The sequence below is a fragment of the Oryctolagus cuniculus genome, chromosome 3, assembly GCF_051225735.1.
Source record: "Oryctolagus cuniculus isolate XC-2025 breed Fujian yellow rabbit chromosome 3, ASM5122573v1, whole genome shotgun sequence".
NCBI lineage: Eukaryota > Metazoa > Chordata > Mammalia > Lagomorpha > Leporidae > Oryctolagus > Oryctolagus cuniculus.
Window position 1 is genome coordinate 168018687 of NC_142869.1, and position 18100 is coordinate 168036786.

The 18100-nt window shown below is 54.2% G+C and overlaps 1 protein-coding gene across 1 annotated transcript in view; it reads right to left on the reverse strand.

Annotated features, from left to right (window-relative positions):
• Window positions 1–18100, reverse strand: part of PLXNA4 (plexin A4) — a 426904-nt gene that overhangs the window by 139246 nt on the left and 269558 nt on the right. The window contains exon 4 of the mRNA XM_051848990.3: window positions 9260–9391. Within this exon, the coding sequence (XP_051704950.1) occupies window positions 9260–9391 (132 nt within the window). The remainder of the gene's footprint in view (window positions 1–9259; window positions 9392–18100) is intronic.

Consider the following 18100-nt stretch of genomic DNA (forward strand, 5'->3'; position numbering starts at 1 on the left):
CAGGGTCCCGAGCCCCAGGTGGCGCGAGCCTTTCTTTTAGCCACAGAACCACCTTCCCTTTGACCTCTGCTGCCCTCAGAACTCATTCCAGGAAGGCACCTTCTCCCCTCTCCCCTGCTACTAGGCAGTCAACCGTCTCCTGATCTCACACTCTGACCAAGGAACTCGGTAAGAAACAGAGAAGAGGGAGGGAGGCAGGAGACTGGCGCTGTCAGGCTGCTTCACCCCCTGCCAGCCTTGCCCCCGGATCCCTCCTCGGAAGGCTCTGCTCGAACTCCCAGCCTCCCTCCCTGACCACTGCTCCGCCTCCTTCTCCATGGCACTCAGGGCCGGCCTGCCTGCCCTGTGATTCACTCATTATTCCATGGCTTCTTGGCTCCTTCCTCCTACTGAAGTAGCAGGGACATTTTTCTGCCTCTTCTCTGTTGTGTCTCCAGTCTCTTGACAAGTGCCCAGCGTGTAATAGGTGCTTAGTGAATACTGGATGAATTAATGAACGAATCAGGCCTGGATGACACATCACACAGCGGGATGTCCCTCGCTACCTTCCTAGGGGACTGTGCTGGATGGGGCTGGGCAGAGATGGCCCCTGTCTGATCCCACTTCCCCAGGCAACTTTGAGGCAGGTGCTCTGCCTCCAAGCCCCTGCAGGCATCTGTGTCTGGGTTTACAGCAAGGACTTGTGTGCCAGCAGCCCAGGAGGGGGACAGGCTGCGAGTGTCCCTGGGTACCTGGAAGCAGATCCACTGTCAACAGGACTCAGGAAAACAAAGGACGCCAAGAAAGCTGGCCTTAGCCCAGACACAACCAGGTGCGTACCGTGTGCAAGTAGAAGCATGCGTCGGAGGCCCCCGCTTGCCCGCAGGGAAGGGCTGGTGTGTGGGATGGCAGATTCTGGAGTTGACTGAAAAATCTGCCACCCTCTGTGGGACTTATCAAAGATGACACACTCCTTGTCTGGGGACAGCTGTTTCTCCCCGGTATGGGTGGCTCGGGGGCACCTGAGGTCAGCCCCAGTTCTGCCACCTCACCTCCGCATATAACTGCATCTCTGACACCCTTTCTCACTTCCCCCCTGCTGGCATGGCAGGATTTTCTCACTGCGACTTCAGTCTATATCGACATTCCCATGGGGTGACTGGAGTACTAGCAGTCACACGCCATGTATGGGCATGTGTGTGCACACCCCCACAGACACACACATAAGGCAAGGAGGAGGCTCACGGAGACACAGACAAGGACAGACACAGGGGAAGGGGTGTGTGTGTGTGTGTGTGAGAGAGAGAGAGAGAGAGAGAGAGCTCTCCTACACACAGGGACATGCACACAAGGGAGATATCCCAGAACTGCGCAGAAAAAAAAAGCAGAAGTGACATAGAGCCAAGACACAGCACTGAGAGAGACAGGTGTGCCACCACGGGGTGATGCTGAGACCTACAGAGCGCGAGTAGTGCACACGCCGCGGCAAGCAGAGCTCATCCAGCTAACTCAGAGAGGAACTCGCATCCCTGCTCTGCGGGGACTCGGGCTGCAGGCAACTGGAGGAGCCGCTAGCATTTGCTGAATGCTCGCTCTCCGTCAGACTCTGCTGAGTGCTTTGGACGGGCGCTAGCTGACTCCTTAGCCCTCCTAGGCCAGCAGTGCTGCTTGCTCCAGCTTCCTTTTCCGGAGTGCAAACGGAGGCCCTGTGCGATCTGAGCCGGCCTCTCCCCATCACACCGCCTTCCATGCCCGGCCCCCTCCCTCCTGGCTTCCGTCTACCCAGACCACTCCCCTGGACAGTCTCCTGCGGCTTCCCTGTACACAGCTGTTTGCTCCAAAGTTCCCTCCTCGGGGAGGAGCACCCTCCTCACTCGCCCGGCCATTACTTTATTCCTCTGGGATAGGTTTAACGTTTCATCGTGTCCACCACGACTTGACATAAGCCCATTCACTCCTTCACTTATTCACCCCTTCATGGTCTCTGTGCTCAGAACGTCAGCTCCCTGAGGACAGCAGCTCTATCATGCTCCACCCCAGGATGCCAGCAAGGGTCCCTGACGCATAGAAGTTGCACCTGTTGGGTATGGAACGAATGGGAGGACTAAGCATGGCAGGGGGCAGGCTGTGACTTGTCTGAGGTCCCAGAGCCAAGAAACAGGCACACCTGTGGGCACACACACCCATGCTCACACACTGCACCCTCTCCCTCCATTCCACTATTAGTCCCAAGGTGCTCTCCTTCCCTCCTCACCACCCACCTGCTCCTGCTCAGGCCTTCTGTACTACACGAAGTGAAGATGGCTTTTCTAGGAAGAGCTTCAAGCAGCAGCAGGCTGCTGATCTCTGGATTCTTAAAACTATGGCTTCATTAGCAACCTTGCAACTTCTATAGCATGGCACAACATATCCCTTCCCTGGTCTCCAAGACCTCCTGTGTCCCCCGGTGTGGAGTCAGGCCACTTGGGGAGGGGTGGTGGAGACGGCAGGTGCAGGATCACTTGGGAGTAAGGAGTATGAAGGAGAACCTAGGAGAGGGCAGCCCCGCTGTCTTAGCCTGCCTGTCCGAGGGTGCACGGGACTCCTTGGCAGCCCAGAGGCAGTGCCCTAAAACTTGCTGGACGTCTGGGTGAGGCTGTCTTCTTTGTGATGGCCATAAAGGAGAGGCCAAGAGATACAAGGGCCCTGTTGTCCAGGAACTTCCATGCTGGTCCATAGCGACGGGAAATGAACCAACAGGTGATTTTCATATTATGGTAGGCACCGGAAGGAAATAAACAGAAGGCTGGAAGAGGGAAGGGCTAAGAGCCAGGCTAGGGGGACACTTCAGACAGGGTGGTGGGCAGAGGTCCCTCTGAAGACCTGCTGTTTGCATGAGGGCCTGACACAGGGAGAGGCAGGGTGCTTTTCCAGCAGACCACGCACCAAGTGCAAAGTCCTGCACCAGGAAGGAGCTGAGCAGGTTCACAGATAGAAAGGAGGCCTGCCTGCTGGTACACAGGCAGCCAGGGCACAGAGCTGCCAAATGAGCCAGCCACGGTGGGGAGGAGTCACGGCACAGGGTGGAGGGGCCGTGCCAAGGGCTGGGGCCAAAAGGGAGGAGAAGCCACTGATGGTAAGAAAGAGGAATAGATCCCTTCTGTTAGTCTGGGACATACTCCCTGGCCTCTATTCTGCCATTCACCTTGTTCCTCTTGCCTCTTGTCATGGTGTTGTTTCCTCTGGGTCCCCCACTAGGTTCAACTAGGGTTAGCAAGTCCTTTAGGTCCCTGCCCTGCTGTAGGTCCCAAGGGAGGAGAGAGGGAGAATCTGAGATCCCCCCGCCCCTGTACACACACACACACACACACACACACACACACACACCCTTCCTCCCTCCCTCCCTCCCTCCCTGCCAGGAGTTGTGTCCTTGCTCTGAAACAGGTGTCTTGGGTTATGAGTCAGGTCAGCACTTGACTGAGTCTGGGACCGGAGTCTGTTTTTCCTCTGAGACCCAGGAATACAGACGCTGGTGTGCTTTGGGGTGGATTTCGGTCCTCAGCTATTGGAGCCACCAGGGCAGCAGGAGTAAAACGGGAGTTGCACGCCACGGCTCAACTGGCCCCCGATGAGTTCACTCACTTGCACATTCATTCACGTGCTTATTCACAAAAACGGACTGTGTGCTTGCCGCACGTCAGACACTGTTCTAGGAGCCTGTGACACAAAAGGGGACTGAGAAGACAACCAACATGAACGCTTCTGTTCTCCTGCACCTCACATTCTACACGAGGAAGACCCACAGCGAATAACAAGCCTCACAAACACATCGAGTCTTTAGCACGTACGAAAGACCAAACGTTCCTGATTACAAAGAGGCAGGCGAGGGCATCAGCAGTTTCTGGGTCCAGGTGCAGGGCGGTTTAGAGTTTACCTGCAGTGCTCCTGCAGAGACTCAGAGGAGATGAGAAAGTCGCCTCGTGGATACCGGGGAGGCGGGACCCCAGGCGAAGGCAATGCTCAGGGCGGAGATCATGACAGGAGCTCGCCCCCCCGTATCAGAGGAAACTGTTACATGCACCACCTCTGTGTGCAGAGCACTCTCCCCTATTCCCACTCTGACTCCACAGAGTGGGTGAGGGCAACTGAACAAGTAAGGGAGCACACGGGGGCCAGGGAGGTCGGATACCCCTGGGGGACAGCACCCCAGGGACTGTGGGCCTTCCTATCCAGGGCAGCTTGCCCACTGGACGGACTTGAGCAGAAGAGCGGCACGGTGTGCACCGAAGCTCTGTAAGATCGACTGCTGCACTGAGAAAAGCCGAGAAAGTCAAGGGTGGGACAGGGAGACGCAGAGGGCGCAGGGAGATGCTGCTGCAGCAGACACTCAGGCACAAGACGAGGGTGGCTCAGTCCACGGTGGTAGCCAAGAAGCAGTAGGAAATGGTCACCTTCTGGAAATATTTCAGAGTCGACAGAATCTCCCTGTACTCCAGGGAGGGTTTCAGCTGGAATGGTGCAGCTGCCACCACCTGAGATGGGGTGGGCACTGGGGAGAGGAGCTGGGAGAAAGATGAGGAGCTGAAGATGTCCATGAGCTAAGGGGAGACGTCAGGAGGACGCCACTGGACAGGTGAGGCTGGGGTCGAGGTGAGGATGTGGGATCCTGGAGGCACGAGCACCTGCCACTATCTGGGCATGAAACTGAGCATCACTAAGGAGTCAGTGTGACATGAGAGAGAGAGAGAGAGAGAGAGAGAGAGAGAGAGAGAGGGAGGGAGGGAGGGAGGGAGGGGGAGGGAGGGAGGGAGGGAGGGGCAGGCAGGGGAGGAATCAAAAGGAGACTTGCAGCAGGAAGCCCAGGAGGATGTGGGGCTTACAAACCACAGCTGGAAGCTTCCTGCACTGCCTGGAGCATCCTGCACTCAGTAACTCCACCGAAGACTCCAACGCCATGGTCACTCTTCAACCAGGTTTTCATTGTAGGACTGACTCAGGGCTAGGAAAACTACCGCCTGCTCCTTTATTTTTGTAAATAAAGTTTTATTGGCACAGGGCCATACCCATTTGTTTACATCACACCCATGGCTGCTTTTGCATCACAAGGGCAGAGTCACATAGTCACAACAGAGACCAGGTGGCCCACACACCGCTCTCCAGCCCTCTGCAGGAAACAGCTGCAGACTCCCGGCACTAGCTCCTTGGAACTTAGTGCTGCTGGTAACGCATTTCCTTCAGGAGTATTTAGGTCTGTCTCTCACGGGAAGGAAGAGAACAATCTGAAGGTTGCTGATGTCTCCCCTGCGTTATCAAACTCTGCCATCTTCATTTTACATCCAAGAAAACCAGAGTCAGGGACATTGAGTCTCTCGTCCAAGGCCACCCGGTCAGTAGAGAATGGGCCTGGGTCTTGAATTTGGGTCTTGGGTGTCAAACTCAAGTTGCATGGCTCCCAGAGCAACAAAGCTGATTCAGAGTGGACACACAGGCCAACTTTCAAAAAGTTTAAAAGTTCTGATTTATTTGTAGGTACATGAGGTGCACTATACGTCTAGCACAAATATGTATTGTATAGTACTACTAATATTTAAGAGACAAAGTAGGCTATGTAAGTTAAAACAGTCGGCTGATTTGAAATACAATGTAACATAAAAAATACTCAGGACAGGGCATAAGTTGTGACGGTGATGTTGTGGGCTAAGCTGTATCCCTTTAAAATTCCCACGTGCTCCAGCACCTCAGCAGGTGACTGCACTGGAGACAGGCTCCTTAAAGAGAACATGGGGGCAGAGCTGTAATCTAAGCTGGTGTTCCCAGAGGAGACTGGGACACCCCCAACAGCAGTGTGTGCACACTGAGGAAGGCTATGCGAGGACACGGGGAAAAGGCAGCCGCCCACAAGCCACAGAGAACGGTTCAGGAGGAACTAGACCTGCTGGCACCTTGATCTTGGACTTCCCACGTCCTGAACAACAAGAACCTAAGTTTTGGCTGTTTAAGCCAGCCGGCCCGCGGTCTTTGTTTTGGCAGCCCAGCACTAGCACAGACGAAAGGCTGCGGAAGTGAGGGAAGCACTACTAGTCTTTAGCTCACCTGTGGTCTTTTAGTTGGGTAAGTCTCAATGGGAAGTGAGCACAGGTCATAGGTAACTGGTATTGGTCCCTCTCTTTCTCCATTCTGTTCAATGAAGACACTGGGAATTTACTCATCCATTCATCAAAAAAAAAAAAAAAAAAAAAAAAAAAAAAAAAAAAACTACATGGGGCTTACAAGTGAGGCTCAGGCAGATGAGACAGGGTTGTCCACCAGCTGCCAACAGTCTCTGCTGGGGAAGGGACAAAGGGGTCATCATTCAGCCTGGTCTGCGAAGAGCTACAGAGGGGCCTGCACTGTGGCACAGTGGGTAAAGCCACCGCCTGCAGTGCTGACATCCCATAGGGGTGCCAGTTCGAGTCCTGGCTGCTCCACTTCCGATCCACCTCCCTGCTATGGCCTGGGAAAGCAGAAGATGGCCCAAGTCCTTGGGCCCCTGCACCCACGTGGGAGACAAAGAAGAAGCTCCTGGCTCTGGCACAGCTTTGGCCACTGCAGCCAATTAGGGAGTGAACCAGCAGATGGAAGACCTACCCCCCTTTCTTTCTCTCTCTGTGTAACTCTGACTTTCAAATAAATAAATCTTAAAAAAAAAAAAAAAAAAAAAAAAAAAAAAAAAAAAGAGCTACCGAGAGGTAGTGACAAATGTGATGGCAGAGCCACATTTCAGAGGTCAGGGAGACATCTGTCACACAGGAAAGTGCTTTCCGGGCAGAGCGGACATCACGGCCAAGCAGGTGTCCTAAGCGTGCGCTCTGACCTCTCTACGCTGGAATTTCTCTGGACACTGGCGTCCAGCGACCCCCAGTATATCTGCCCCGCTGCTCTTGCCCCTGAGCTCTGCTCGAAAAGTCCAGGCAGTGGAGCAGCCACGGGCTCCTGACGTGCTCTCTACCTGGACTGCATCTCTGCTCCCCGACCGCCTTGGCCTTGACCTTGCTCCAAGAACCCTGATGCTGGCATCTGCCTGCCTCCAAACATGGTCAGTGAGGAAGCTCCCGCCACAGTGCCCTCAGAACAAGAGCCCTTCCCTGACCCTAACCCTGGCACACAGGCGGCCACATCTAACCTTCTTGGATGCTTTCTCTCTCTAGATCATGGAAAGTACACTATCCACTCTTATTTTTTTAACAGATAATTGTTCATACTTATGGGGTATAATGTGATAATATGATACATGTATAAAAATGTGATGATCAAAGCAGAATAATCAGCATTTATTTATGCTGGGAAACTTTGAACTCCTCTCTCCTAATTATTTAAAGATATACAATAAATTATTGTAAATAATAGCCATCCTATTCTGCATAGCCAATACTACTACCACCACACGATGGTATAGAATACTGACGCTTAAAGAGGTTAGGAAAGTACCTGAGACCACCCTTAGTCAATAGCAGATCAAGATCCATGCTCAGATAGCTTGACACTAAGGACTGTGCACTTAACATTGTGCTCTCCCACACAAAGAACTCAGGGGGTCCCAGTGGTAGCTCAGGTGCTGGGGCCTGGGGGTTGCTATTTGGGTGGCAGGGTGGGGAGCAGCCCCAGACTGCATGGCCCTGTCCATTCCTGCTTTCCTTTCCAACGTGCCCAGGTTCCAGCGTCCCCAGTGCACCTCACTGCCACGCCTGCATGGATAATGATGGTTCTACCAGTGAGGGGGAGCTGCCTGAGGCCAAAGAAGCAAGCAAGGACTTCAAGGGGCACCGCGGGAGAAGTAGTGCTGTTCAGAGCCTTCACTCAGTCATCAGAGGGGGCTGGCGACTCCTATCATCAGCTTATATTTTCCAGCTTCCGAAGTTCTTTTAAAGCTACAGGGTCCGAAAAGTTGTCTTTCTGGTCAAGAAAAAAAGTCCTGAGATATTCAATACTTTGTGCAGACCTTGAGATGTCTCCAAAGGATTTGTTCCAAAGAAAGCTGTTGCCATCAGATGCTAGGGTCTTGTTAGGTAGGCAGGGACTGGGAGGGTAGACCCCACTTAAAAAGCAAGGAATGCAGACAAAGGGGCAGCCTCATCCACAGCTGTGGACTCCATCCCAGGAGTCCCCACTCCCAGGGGAAAACACTCCACCCTCAGCCCCAGCAGCCCATTCCCAGGCCATGACAGCCTCAGCAAGGGCACCACAATGGGCCCCAGTGTGGCTGCAACCAGGAGACTGCGGAGCCCCACATCTAGAGAAGATGTCATCGGGCTCTTGGGGCGGGAGAGCTGCTGTGGGCTGCCAAGGCTAATGCTTGGGCCCTGTGGGTGGCATAATGTAGCATTCACCCCCTCTCCACGCTGCGGAGAGGGGACAGGCGGAACAATCCAGACTCTGTTGGCCAAGTCCTAGGGAAGATGCATATGAAGGGAGATGTGACCCTCATGACTGCTGCCCCCGCCTCCCAGACCTGACATATGCATATTCATGGGCTGGCAGGGACTGCTCCCAGCAATTGCACTGAGGAAGAGGCCTGGCAGTGCTGGTCCACACTTGGGGTGCTGTGTGTGCTGTCTGGTGGACTACTTCAGGTGGTGAACCACGGAACTCCAAGAAGTACCCTCAAATACACGGACTATTGGCGATGCAGGGTGGAGGCTGGCAGGGGGACTCCTCCTCTGCTTGCCCCAAGCACAGAGCTGTCAGCGGAGTCTCAGCTCCAAGCCCAGTGTTGCTACTCCCTCCTCGGTGGGAGCCAGCAGCACTCCCTCCACCATATCTATCCATCCTGGCTAGGCTTCATGGCACGGGCTGCAGGCCCCCAGAGGGTCGCTCCTCCCATCTCACACGGGCTGCGTTTCCCAAGTCCTCATCTGCCTGGTTCTTCCATGAGGCTCCCTTAACGAGGCTCTTTAGGTAAAGCCTAACCACGTCAGACTTTCAGGGTCCAGGGTCATGACTTTGGCTGCAGAGTACACGGCCAAAGGCTGAACCAGAACTTGGGCACCTGTCCTTTTGTCTCATCAATAAGTGGTGGCCCCGGACCCACACACACCATCATTTTTGAAGCGATTTGTTCTAGACGCACAGATATTTTGGTATTTTAAGTGTTTCCTTGCCTGTTGTAGCACACCCAGCTTCAGTCCCCAGGCAGTAGAACTGAACTCACACACACACCGAGCCAAAGAAATTACACCACTGCTCTGCGGCTGGCCTCCTGTAGGCTTCTACCTAGGCTCCAGCCAGTATTTTGCTGCCAGACACATACCTAGCAGGGCCTTACCTGCCTCTCTGACATGATGTAGAGTTGCTCACGGTCCTTGGAGAAGGCCATGTCCCGGAGGACAGGACCGGGGTCCACCACCTGCACGGTCTCGTATTGGAGAGCATTGCCCCTGGGCCCGTCCACCCGGATCTGTGCAAAAGAGGAGAAAGAGAGCCAACGTGAGTTCAGATTCTGTGCTGACCCGACTGTAAGCCAGAGACCCTCCCAACAGCCAAGGGAGAGGCAGTGAGCTCCGTCTCACTGCGCTCAGTGGCTCAGTGGCCAAGGCCAAGGAGTGGGAGCAACGCAAGCCCACCACAGGGCTCCGGATGGGAACGCCAAGGAGAAGGGGAAGGGAGGGGCCAAGCTGGGCCTCACCAAGAGTCGCAGGTTCGAGTCACTGAGGGCTCGCTGCTCTTTAGAGAAGAGAATGGGGCTGGTGTTGGGGAGAGGACTGAGGACTGAAGCTTGAGAAGACACTTGGAGCTGCTAGAGTGCCATTCCACATAGGAAAGCCAGTGATTTACCACATGGGCTAGCAGGGACGTGCAGGTGTAGCTGTGAGCTAACTCCTTGACGCTGCCACCTGGATATCACTGATGTACCTTGGAGGGCACCAGGCAGGAGGTCAACCCCCGAAGTTTCACCTCGAGTGGTCTCTTTCTGACCACTGACACCACTGGCTTAGATGTCCCATTCATGTCCCCAGGGAGAAAGATATGGGCATTACAGGAAAATGCATTTCAGGCATGAGTCATCCCTGAACTTCTGGGAACACTTAGCAGAGCAGATCGTCCCCAGGCCACCAGGAAGTCCTTCCCAGAACTGTCTGGACAATGTGTGTGTAACAGCAAGAGACCTTTGCCCATGCACCTACCTGTGACTGAGAACAAGCCTGGAGAGGACACGAGCTTCCCGACTGGACACAATGCTTGTCTGGGTCCCGGACGTTAGCCCAGGTCTCTAGAACCATCACAAGTCTGAGTGCATGGGTCCAACAGGACGACTGCCCAGTGCTAGTAACACATGCTGGGGGCAAACACTACTGAGAATGTGGCTAGGTCACAGCTGGGGGGCCACCAGACTCCAAACCCGACCAAGTACCATCAGAGTAATACTCTGGGTACACAAGGTGTAACATTAGAGATTTCAATAACCAAACTTAAGAAGAAATTATATTCCAAATATCCCATTAAGTACACTAATTTTGAATTTTAACATAAATTTTAAAAAAGATTTATTTATGTATTTGAAAGGCAGAGTGACAGAGAGAAGGGGGAAAGAGGGAGAGTGAGAGGGAGAGGGAGAGGGAGGGAGAGGGAGGGAGAGGGAGGGAGAGGGAGGGAGAGGGAGAGAGAGGGAGAGAGAGGGAGAGAGAGGGAGAGAGAGGGAGAGAGAGGGAGAGAGAGAGAGAGATTATCTCCCATCCCATGGCTCACTCCCCAATGGTCACAATGACTGAGACTGGGCCAGGCTGAAGCCAGGAGCCTGAAACTCCATCCAGCCCCTCACGTGGGTGTCAAGGGCCCAAGCACTTGGCCCATCCTGCACTGCTTTTCCAGGTGCACCACTGGCCCTGACATGCAATTTTAACCTCTCAAGAGATCAAAGAGAATAAAAGAGTTACACAGAGGCACCAAATTACAGACAGGACACCCATTAATGACAAGTGACCTCATCAGGCCCCCAGAACATCAGTGGCTCCTCATTTCTACTGAGGTCATCAGCTCCCATATAGGAAACTTTGTGGTTTATGTGTTTGCTTCAAGTTCTGGTTGTTTTGAAGCTTCCGAGACACCTGGTGCTGGGAGGCAGTTTTGTTCCTGATTGTTTATCGACACAGTCCTCTCCATCACTCGGGTTAGCATGCATTTGTCAGGACTGGTGTGGCCTCTCCAGCTTCCTCTCTCACCTTCTGGGTGGCACTGACCCCGCTCCTGCTTGCTGAGGTTGTCCCTGGTGTCCCTATTATCAGTGGACGAAAATGAGACCCGGGCACATAGAGCAAGTGGCCTGAGCCAGAAAATGTGGGGATAAAATTAGAACCCAGCAGTGACCGTGAAGTCTCTGTTTCCCCGAGAGACCTCTATCTGCTGGCCAGGGTTGGACCAAGCTGAAGAGAAGAGGCTAGAACTCCAACCAGGTCTCCCACATGGGTGGCAGGGACCCAGCGACTTAAGCCATCATCTGTGGCACTTCAGCAGGAAGCTGTAATCCGAAGTGGAGGCGCTGGGACGAGAACACAAGCGCTCTGCTATGGGATGCTGGAGTCCCAACCGGCGTCCTAACCGTTGTGCCAAACAACTACTCCTACCCTTGATTTGGATGCTCAATGTTTTTCACTACATAAATATTTATTTTTAACATGAACAAATAAATGAACGGCTGAAGGCTCCTCTTTGCCGACTTCCCGTTAAGCTCATGGAAACAGCACCAACGACAAAAATGGGGTTGAAGGAATTAGAGGGCGGCGTTTAGCCCTGAAAATGGAAATCCCTTAGGTTCCTGGAGCTCTCCTTCTGCACCTACCCAAGCCATCCGATGTCCGTACCGGCCAGGTCCGCACTTAATCTGAATGAAATGGGAGCTCGTGCAAAACCAATTGGGATTACCACCCGAGTCTGACCGTGCCGTGATGGCCTTGGCCCCCAGCCCAGCCAGACTTCAACCTCCTGGAGCTGGGGGAGAGGGTGACGCCGAGTGTCCTGGCTCGCCTCCAGCCTCCGCAGGCTGCACACGAGCAGGCTCCGTGGAGAATGCTGGCGGAACAAAGTCCCATCCAGGGCCCCTTGCTCTGATCCCCAGAGGAAATTGAATTCAGTGCCTGAGTGGTCTTCCTGATCACATGTCTCCCATGTCCTTGCTCCTCGGGGTGGGGTGATGTGCTGGTGCAGGTGGGCGTCAGAGGAAGCCAGGGGCAGAGGGGTGGAGGAGGCATGGACCAGGAAGCACTGCTCAGGTGAGCTTCCAAGACCCGGTCATCCCTGGGGGAGCTGCACGGATCATGTACCACCCCCACCCCCGCCACCGACCCACACTGTCGGGGTGGGAGTAAGTCTCCCCAACCCCCACCTCCCCAGCCCACTACTTTCCAGAAAACAGGAGACAAAGCATTCGCTTCTCCATCTGCTAAAAGAATTCACCCCAGACATGGAAAAGAGGTGTGTGTGGTGGGGCCCATGGAATGTTCCATGTTTAATCCTGAAGGTCAGTGACGGGGGGACCAGCTGCTGGCTCTTGGGTCCTCACAGACACAGACAGCAGCAAGAGCTGTTGATGACTACTGTGTGTCGGGTATGGGGTGAGGCGTTTTATGCACATCTAACTTCTTGTTTAAATCTCCTAGCTCTGTAAAGGAAGCATCAGTATCGGCCGCATCTACAGGTGAGGCACCAGAGAGGCTAACCCACATGCCCGAGGTCACCCATCTAGTGCCCGGTACAGCCCGGAACTCCTACTGGGGTCTGATGGAGCCCAGTGTCCAGTCTGAATCAACAGCAAATGTGCTGAATCCATCCTAGTGGGCGTGCAAACTCCCATCCCTTCTAGGAGTGAAAGTAGCTGGTGTCAAACAAGCAGCACCCAGGGACACACCTCTTTACCAACTGCAAAAACACCCTTAAGTCACGCTGTCTCGACTGATGGCTGTGCAATGTTTTATGATGTTGGCTGCCCGCATAATCATGTTACTGAATAAGCCAGCAAGAAGGGGGTTTCTCTGCACCTTGCTCCAAGTTCAATGCCACACCAAGGTCGGGCGGGACTGGAACCCAGGTCCCCTGCTTCCTTGCTCAGCACTTGCCTCTTAGCTATTTGGATTTTCCAAAACCCTCTGATAAGGTTCTGGCTGAAAAGGTATTTAAAAATAATGAGTCTCCGTGGGACTTTGGGCAGTTTGGCCACCGAGAGGGACTGACTTAATGACAGGAAAAGCCATTTTCTGTGTCGGGCAGTGGGTCTGGAGTCTCCTGAAGCACAAATGCTAGGACGGGTCCCCCTTAATGTTTCCTGTAACAGGTCTGCAGGGAGGAGCAGGAGGATGTGCCGGTGACTGTCAGCTCGTTGGGATAACAAGAAGCCCCACCACAGAGAGCAACTCCGGAAAGATGCTCCGCCCTCTGTGGGGGCTGGATGTGAGGGACAGATGGCCACAGGGCCACGGGACTCAGTCCCATGGGGTCATGCCTGGCGCATTCAGCACAGTCCCTGAGACATGGCTGGCAACCCCCAGTCTGCCCTGCTCCAGGAGAGAGGTGGGGGCAAGTAAGGGGCCTCGGCGCTGCCATCTACTGCTCCCAATTCTCAGGGCAGTCTAACGGGCAAGAAAATGCCAGGCAGCCCTCCACCAGGGTTCCAGGCGAAACAGAAGGCGGTGTCCGGCCTGGCCAAGCTCCCTGGAGCACAGGTGATCACAGCCAGTCCTCCCCTCCTAAGGGGGACACGCAGCCCAGAGGCCTGCAGCTCCAGAAAGGCAGGTTGCAAAGAAAGGGCGGAGAGGCCAGATGGCGGGAGTCACACTGGCCAGTGCGGAGGACAAGCTGGGGCTTGCCAGGTGATGGTGTCAAGTGGTAGGATTGAGTGACACCTCTGGATCACCCAACAGTGAGAAGGGGTGGAAACAAACGGATTTTCTTTTCCAGGCAGAAAATGTAAATGACCAATTGCAGGCGCTGGTTAATGTCTGAGGTTGCCACCATGCAGGAAACCACATCCCAGCACTGTTGTGTCACTCGACGCTGGGATGCGGCACACGCTCAGCCGGCATCTGCCCTGCAGGGGTCGGACGCCGCTGCTTCTGGGCTCAGCACCAGGTTCTGGGGGTGAAGACGGTGCGGTCCAGCCTGCCTTCTGAGGAGGCAAGCAGGCCACGTGGCCAACTCGTGGTAGGGAGTGTGCAGGGCCACCATTCACTCTTCCCAGGAAATCCAGCGGGCCGACTAGGGCGTAACCCAGGGTGAGCAGCAGAGTTGTGAGCGAGGCTACTGGGCAGTGGCACATGGGCGTGTCCCAGGACAAGGGGCTACCAACATGGCACTAATAATCATGGAGTGGAAATGACAAAACACAGCAAGTCCCATCAGGCTCACTCAAATGCCGCCACAGGAGACAGAACCCCTTGTCGGCAGGAAGACTGACCTAAGTAGCAAAACTAGTGATACAACAGATTTTACCAAGACATAACATCCTGAATGGAGTATTTCAAAATACCCAGTACAGGGGATTTTCAATGTTGTTAGCACAAGCAAATGATCAATATCTAAAGCAGTTGGTATGTTAGCTACCCTGACCTGATCATTGTACACTGTATACATGTACTGAAATGTCACCCTGTACCCCATAAATCTGTATGATGTGTATGTGTCAATTAAAAATAAAAAAAAAAAATAGAGGCTGGCGTCACGGTGCAGTGAGTTAGAATGCATCCCGTATCAGAGTGCCAGTTTGTGTCCTGGCTACTCTGCCTCAAATCCAGTTGCCTGATGCAGCTTCCGGCTAATGCACCTGCGAAGGCAGCAGATGATGGCCGAAGCATTTGGGTCCCAGCCACCCATGTGGGAGACCCAGATGGAGTTGCTGGCTCCTGGCCCAGCCCTGGCTATCGCAGGCATTTGTGGAGTGAACCAGCGGATGGAAAAATCTTGCTCTCTCTGTCTCTCTTCTCTCTGTCACTCTGCTTCTCACATAATAAATAAATAAATAAGCTTTTAAAAAAAATCTAAAAGAAGCAGTTAAAAAAAATCAAACGTGTAAAGGGCCGATCTTCAGACATCTGGAGAAGGCTGCTCGCCAGAATTCTCGGCGGTGTGATCTCTTTAGTGCTCTCCCTGCAGACAGTTCACAGTCCAGCAGGCTGCGTGCGTGACTTTTCAGCTGACAGACTGAGTACTGTGGCGTGCAGAGTGTGGAGCAGAGGGAAAGACGAGAGGAAAACGGGAAAAACACACAAACCCCTGACAGGAAGGGGAGATCAAAAATACAAAAACAGGTATCAGAGAGGGGAAATGAGGAGGGGGATGGATGGAGCAGACTGGGTGTCAGTGTGTACTCGGGGCAGGGAGTGGTGCCCACTAGCCCTGACAGAATGTTCTAGAACAGCGTTAGAAGAAATATGTGAGCCATCAATGTGGATCATATATGCCTTTTAAAATTTTTGAAGTAGCTGTATTAAAAAAAAGACAGGTAAAATTAATTTTCATATAGTGTATTCCCTTATGTGATTATCTAACATGTATACATAATACATACATTAACATGTATACAATGATAACAGTCACTGAGCTATTTTACACTATTTTTCTCACATGCAGTCTGTGACTCCTGGGCTGTATCTTGCATGTATGACACATCTCTCTGGGGACCAGTGCATTTCAGGGGTTCTCTGTGTGGCCGGTGGCACCCAGGCTGTGTCCTTTTCCACAGTCCACCAGTCAAGAATTTTGCTCAGTGACGATCCCCCCCGGGGTGCCCACAGCAGAGTTCTGCATGCCCTCTTCCCTGCCACAACACCTTGGTGTCTCCCAGGGACTGTCCACCCACAGGGTCATGCGGTGTGCCCCTGGACCATGCTTTGGTGGCGCCCACAGGCCATGAGAGGCAGCCAATCGACTCCAGCGAGTATGCTCTGCAGCTCGGGTCTGGTTCTGCTCCAGGTGCACCGTACACACCCAGGCCTGGTCTCTGCACGTTCTGGGCATGCCCCCTGCGTGGCTGGGCCTCCAGCACTCAGCTGTGGTCAGGACGTTGGACAGCTATTCATGGGGGAGCACCCACCACGTGGACTCCCACGTGTGCCAGGCAACACTCCTAGGGGAGGCGGGAGAGCACCCAGATGGCAGTGGGCATGTGAGGCCTGGCACAAGGGGTAACTAGCAACCACAGGGATGTGTGTCAACCACATCCAACGTTCCTATATAAATAAGCATAGCAAAGGCAGGCCAGGCCACATCAGGACTCAAAGACTGAGCATCTTTGTGCCTGCACCACGTGGCAACCTCCATCACAGTGTCGCGTGGCACCGCTCCCTGCTCGTGGCTTACCAGGGACAACCTTCACACGCTACGCTGGGGGCCCAGGCATCCCTGTCCACCATCCTCCACAGCCTCTGAGTCCTCAGCCCCTCCCTCCAGCCCCTGCGGCACCCTGCCCACGCCCCAGTCAGCACAGCACCTAGTTGCGTCCCTGGCACGGTGCGTCTCGGAGCCGCCAGGCAGACAGCTATTGAAACATCAGCAGGGTGGCCTCTGCAAAGGCCAGCCGTCCAGGGAGCTCCTGGCAGCCGCTTGTTTGTTCACTGGGACATTATCTGGGCCGGGTTGTTTATTTACATCCATTGAAGGATTGAACAATAAATATCATCTCCCAGTAGCAGACAGATGCTTGCACTAGAGCACTCTGGCTGTCGTCTTGCTTGGAATAATCTCCCTAATGAGCAAACAGTGCCACTCATCCCTCCAGGCGTGGGCCACCTCTGCCCTGCCCCCTCCTCGCTCACTGCACGTCCTCCCCACGGTCACGGCTACACCTGCCATTTCTGTGCCGGGCCTGGGTGTAAGAAGGAGAGGGAGGGGCTTATCTGTTGCAGGGAAATGGAGCAGGAAGTAGAGATGGAGCAGAGAACCGCAGATACAACCTGAGGCCCAGGTGCCAGCGCCACTGGGAGTCTCCCATCCTGACCTCATACCTCTAAGGGGGAAGCATGGGGCCGGGCAGCCTGGAGCTGGGCTGGGAGGATGGCGGGGTCTGCCTCACAGGGCCAGGGTGGAGGGTTCTTGGGCAGGGCCTGCCCACGGGGGAGGCCACATCAAGACGACGCTCGGTCAATGAGTTGTGATGCAGCCTGGCCGCAGTCAGGCCTTCAGTGCCCAGGAGCTGGAGGGACTCCTGTGCTATGACATGCATGCCAGTCGGTGTGCAAAGGGGCGACCTCTCAAGACAGCCAAGGATGGGGCCCCAAGGTGGGAAGTGAGGGTTCAGGCCCGGTCCCTCCTGACTCTCTGAGGTGTCCTGGCCTCTGTCCCAGTCTAGTCCTGGCACCAACTACAGCAGAAGTGGGGGTGAAACTCCTTGGTGAGGAGTGAGGGGCCAGGCTCGACCTGGTGCTCCGCGGGGCTATGTCTTTAGGGAGGGGACATACAATGAGCCATCTGAGTCCAAGCATGTGGCTTAATCAGTTGACCCCAAGGGCTTGGATGTAGCCGTGGCCACGGTCCCCCAGAACCTTGCCATGAAGCTGAGGAAGCCGATGAGGGCAGAAGAGAATCAGCATGTTATAGTGAGTGGAAGCTGCACACAGTAGGTGCTCACTTGTTGCACGAGTGAATGACCTGAGAGGGACAGGTGTTGTGGTGCAGCAGGGTTAAGTCCTCACCCAGGACACTGGCATCTCATATGGGTGCTGGTTCGAGTCCCGGCTGTTCCACTTCCTTTTTTTTTTTTTTTAAAGATTTATTTATTGTACTTGAAAGTCAGAGTTACACAGAGAGAGGAGAAGCAGAGCGAGAAAGAGAGAGAGAGAGAGAGAGGTCTTCCATCTGATGGTTCACTCCCCAATTGGCTGCAATGGCCAGAGCTGCACCAATCGGAAGCCAGGAGCTTCTTTCAGGTCTCTCACGCGGGTGGAGGGGCCCAAGGACCTGGGCCATCTTCCACTGCTTTCCCAGGCCACAGCAGAGAGCTGGACAGGAAGTGAGGCAGCCGGTCTCAAACTGGCGCCCATATGGGATGTCGGCACTTCAGGGCAGGGCGTTAACCCGCTGTGCCACAGCGCTGGCCCCTGCTCCACTTCTGATTCAGCTCCCTGCTGATGCACCTGGAAAGCAGCAATGATGGCTCAAGTACTTGGACCCCTGCCACCCATAT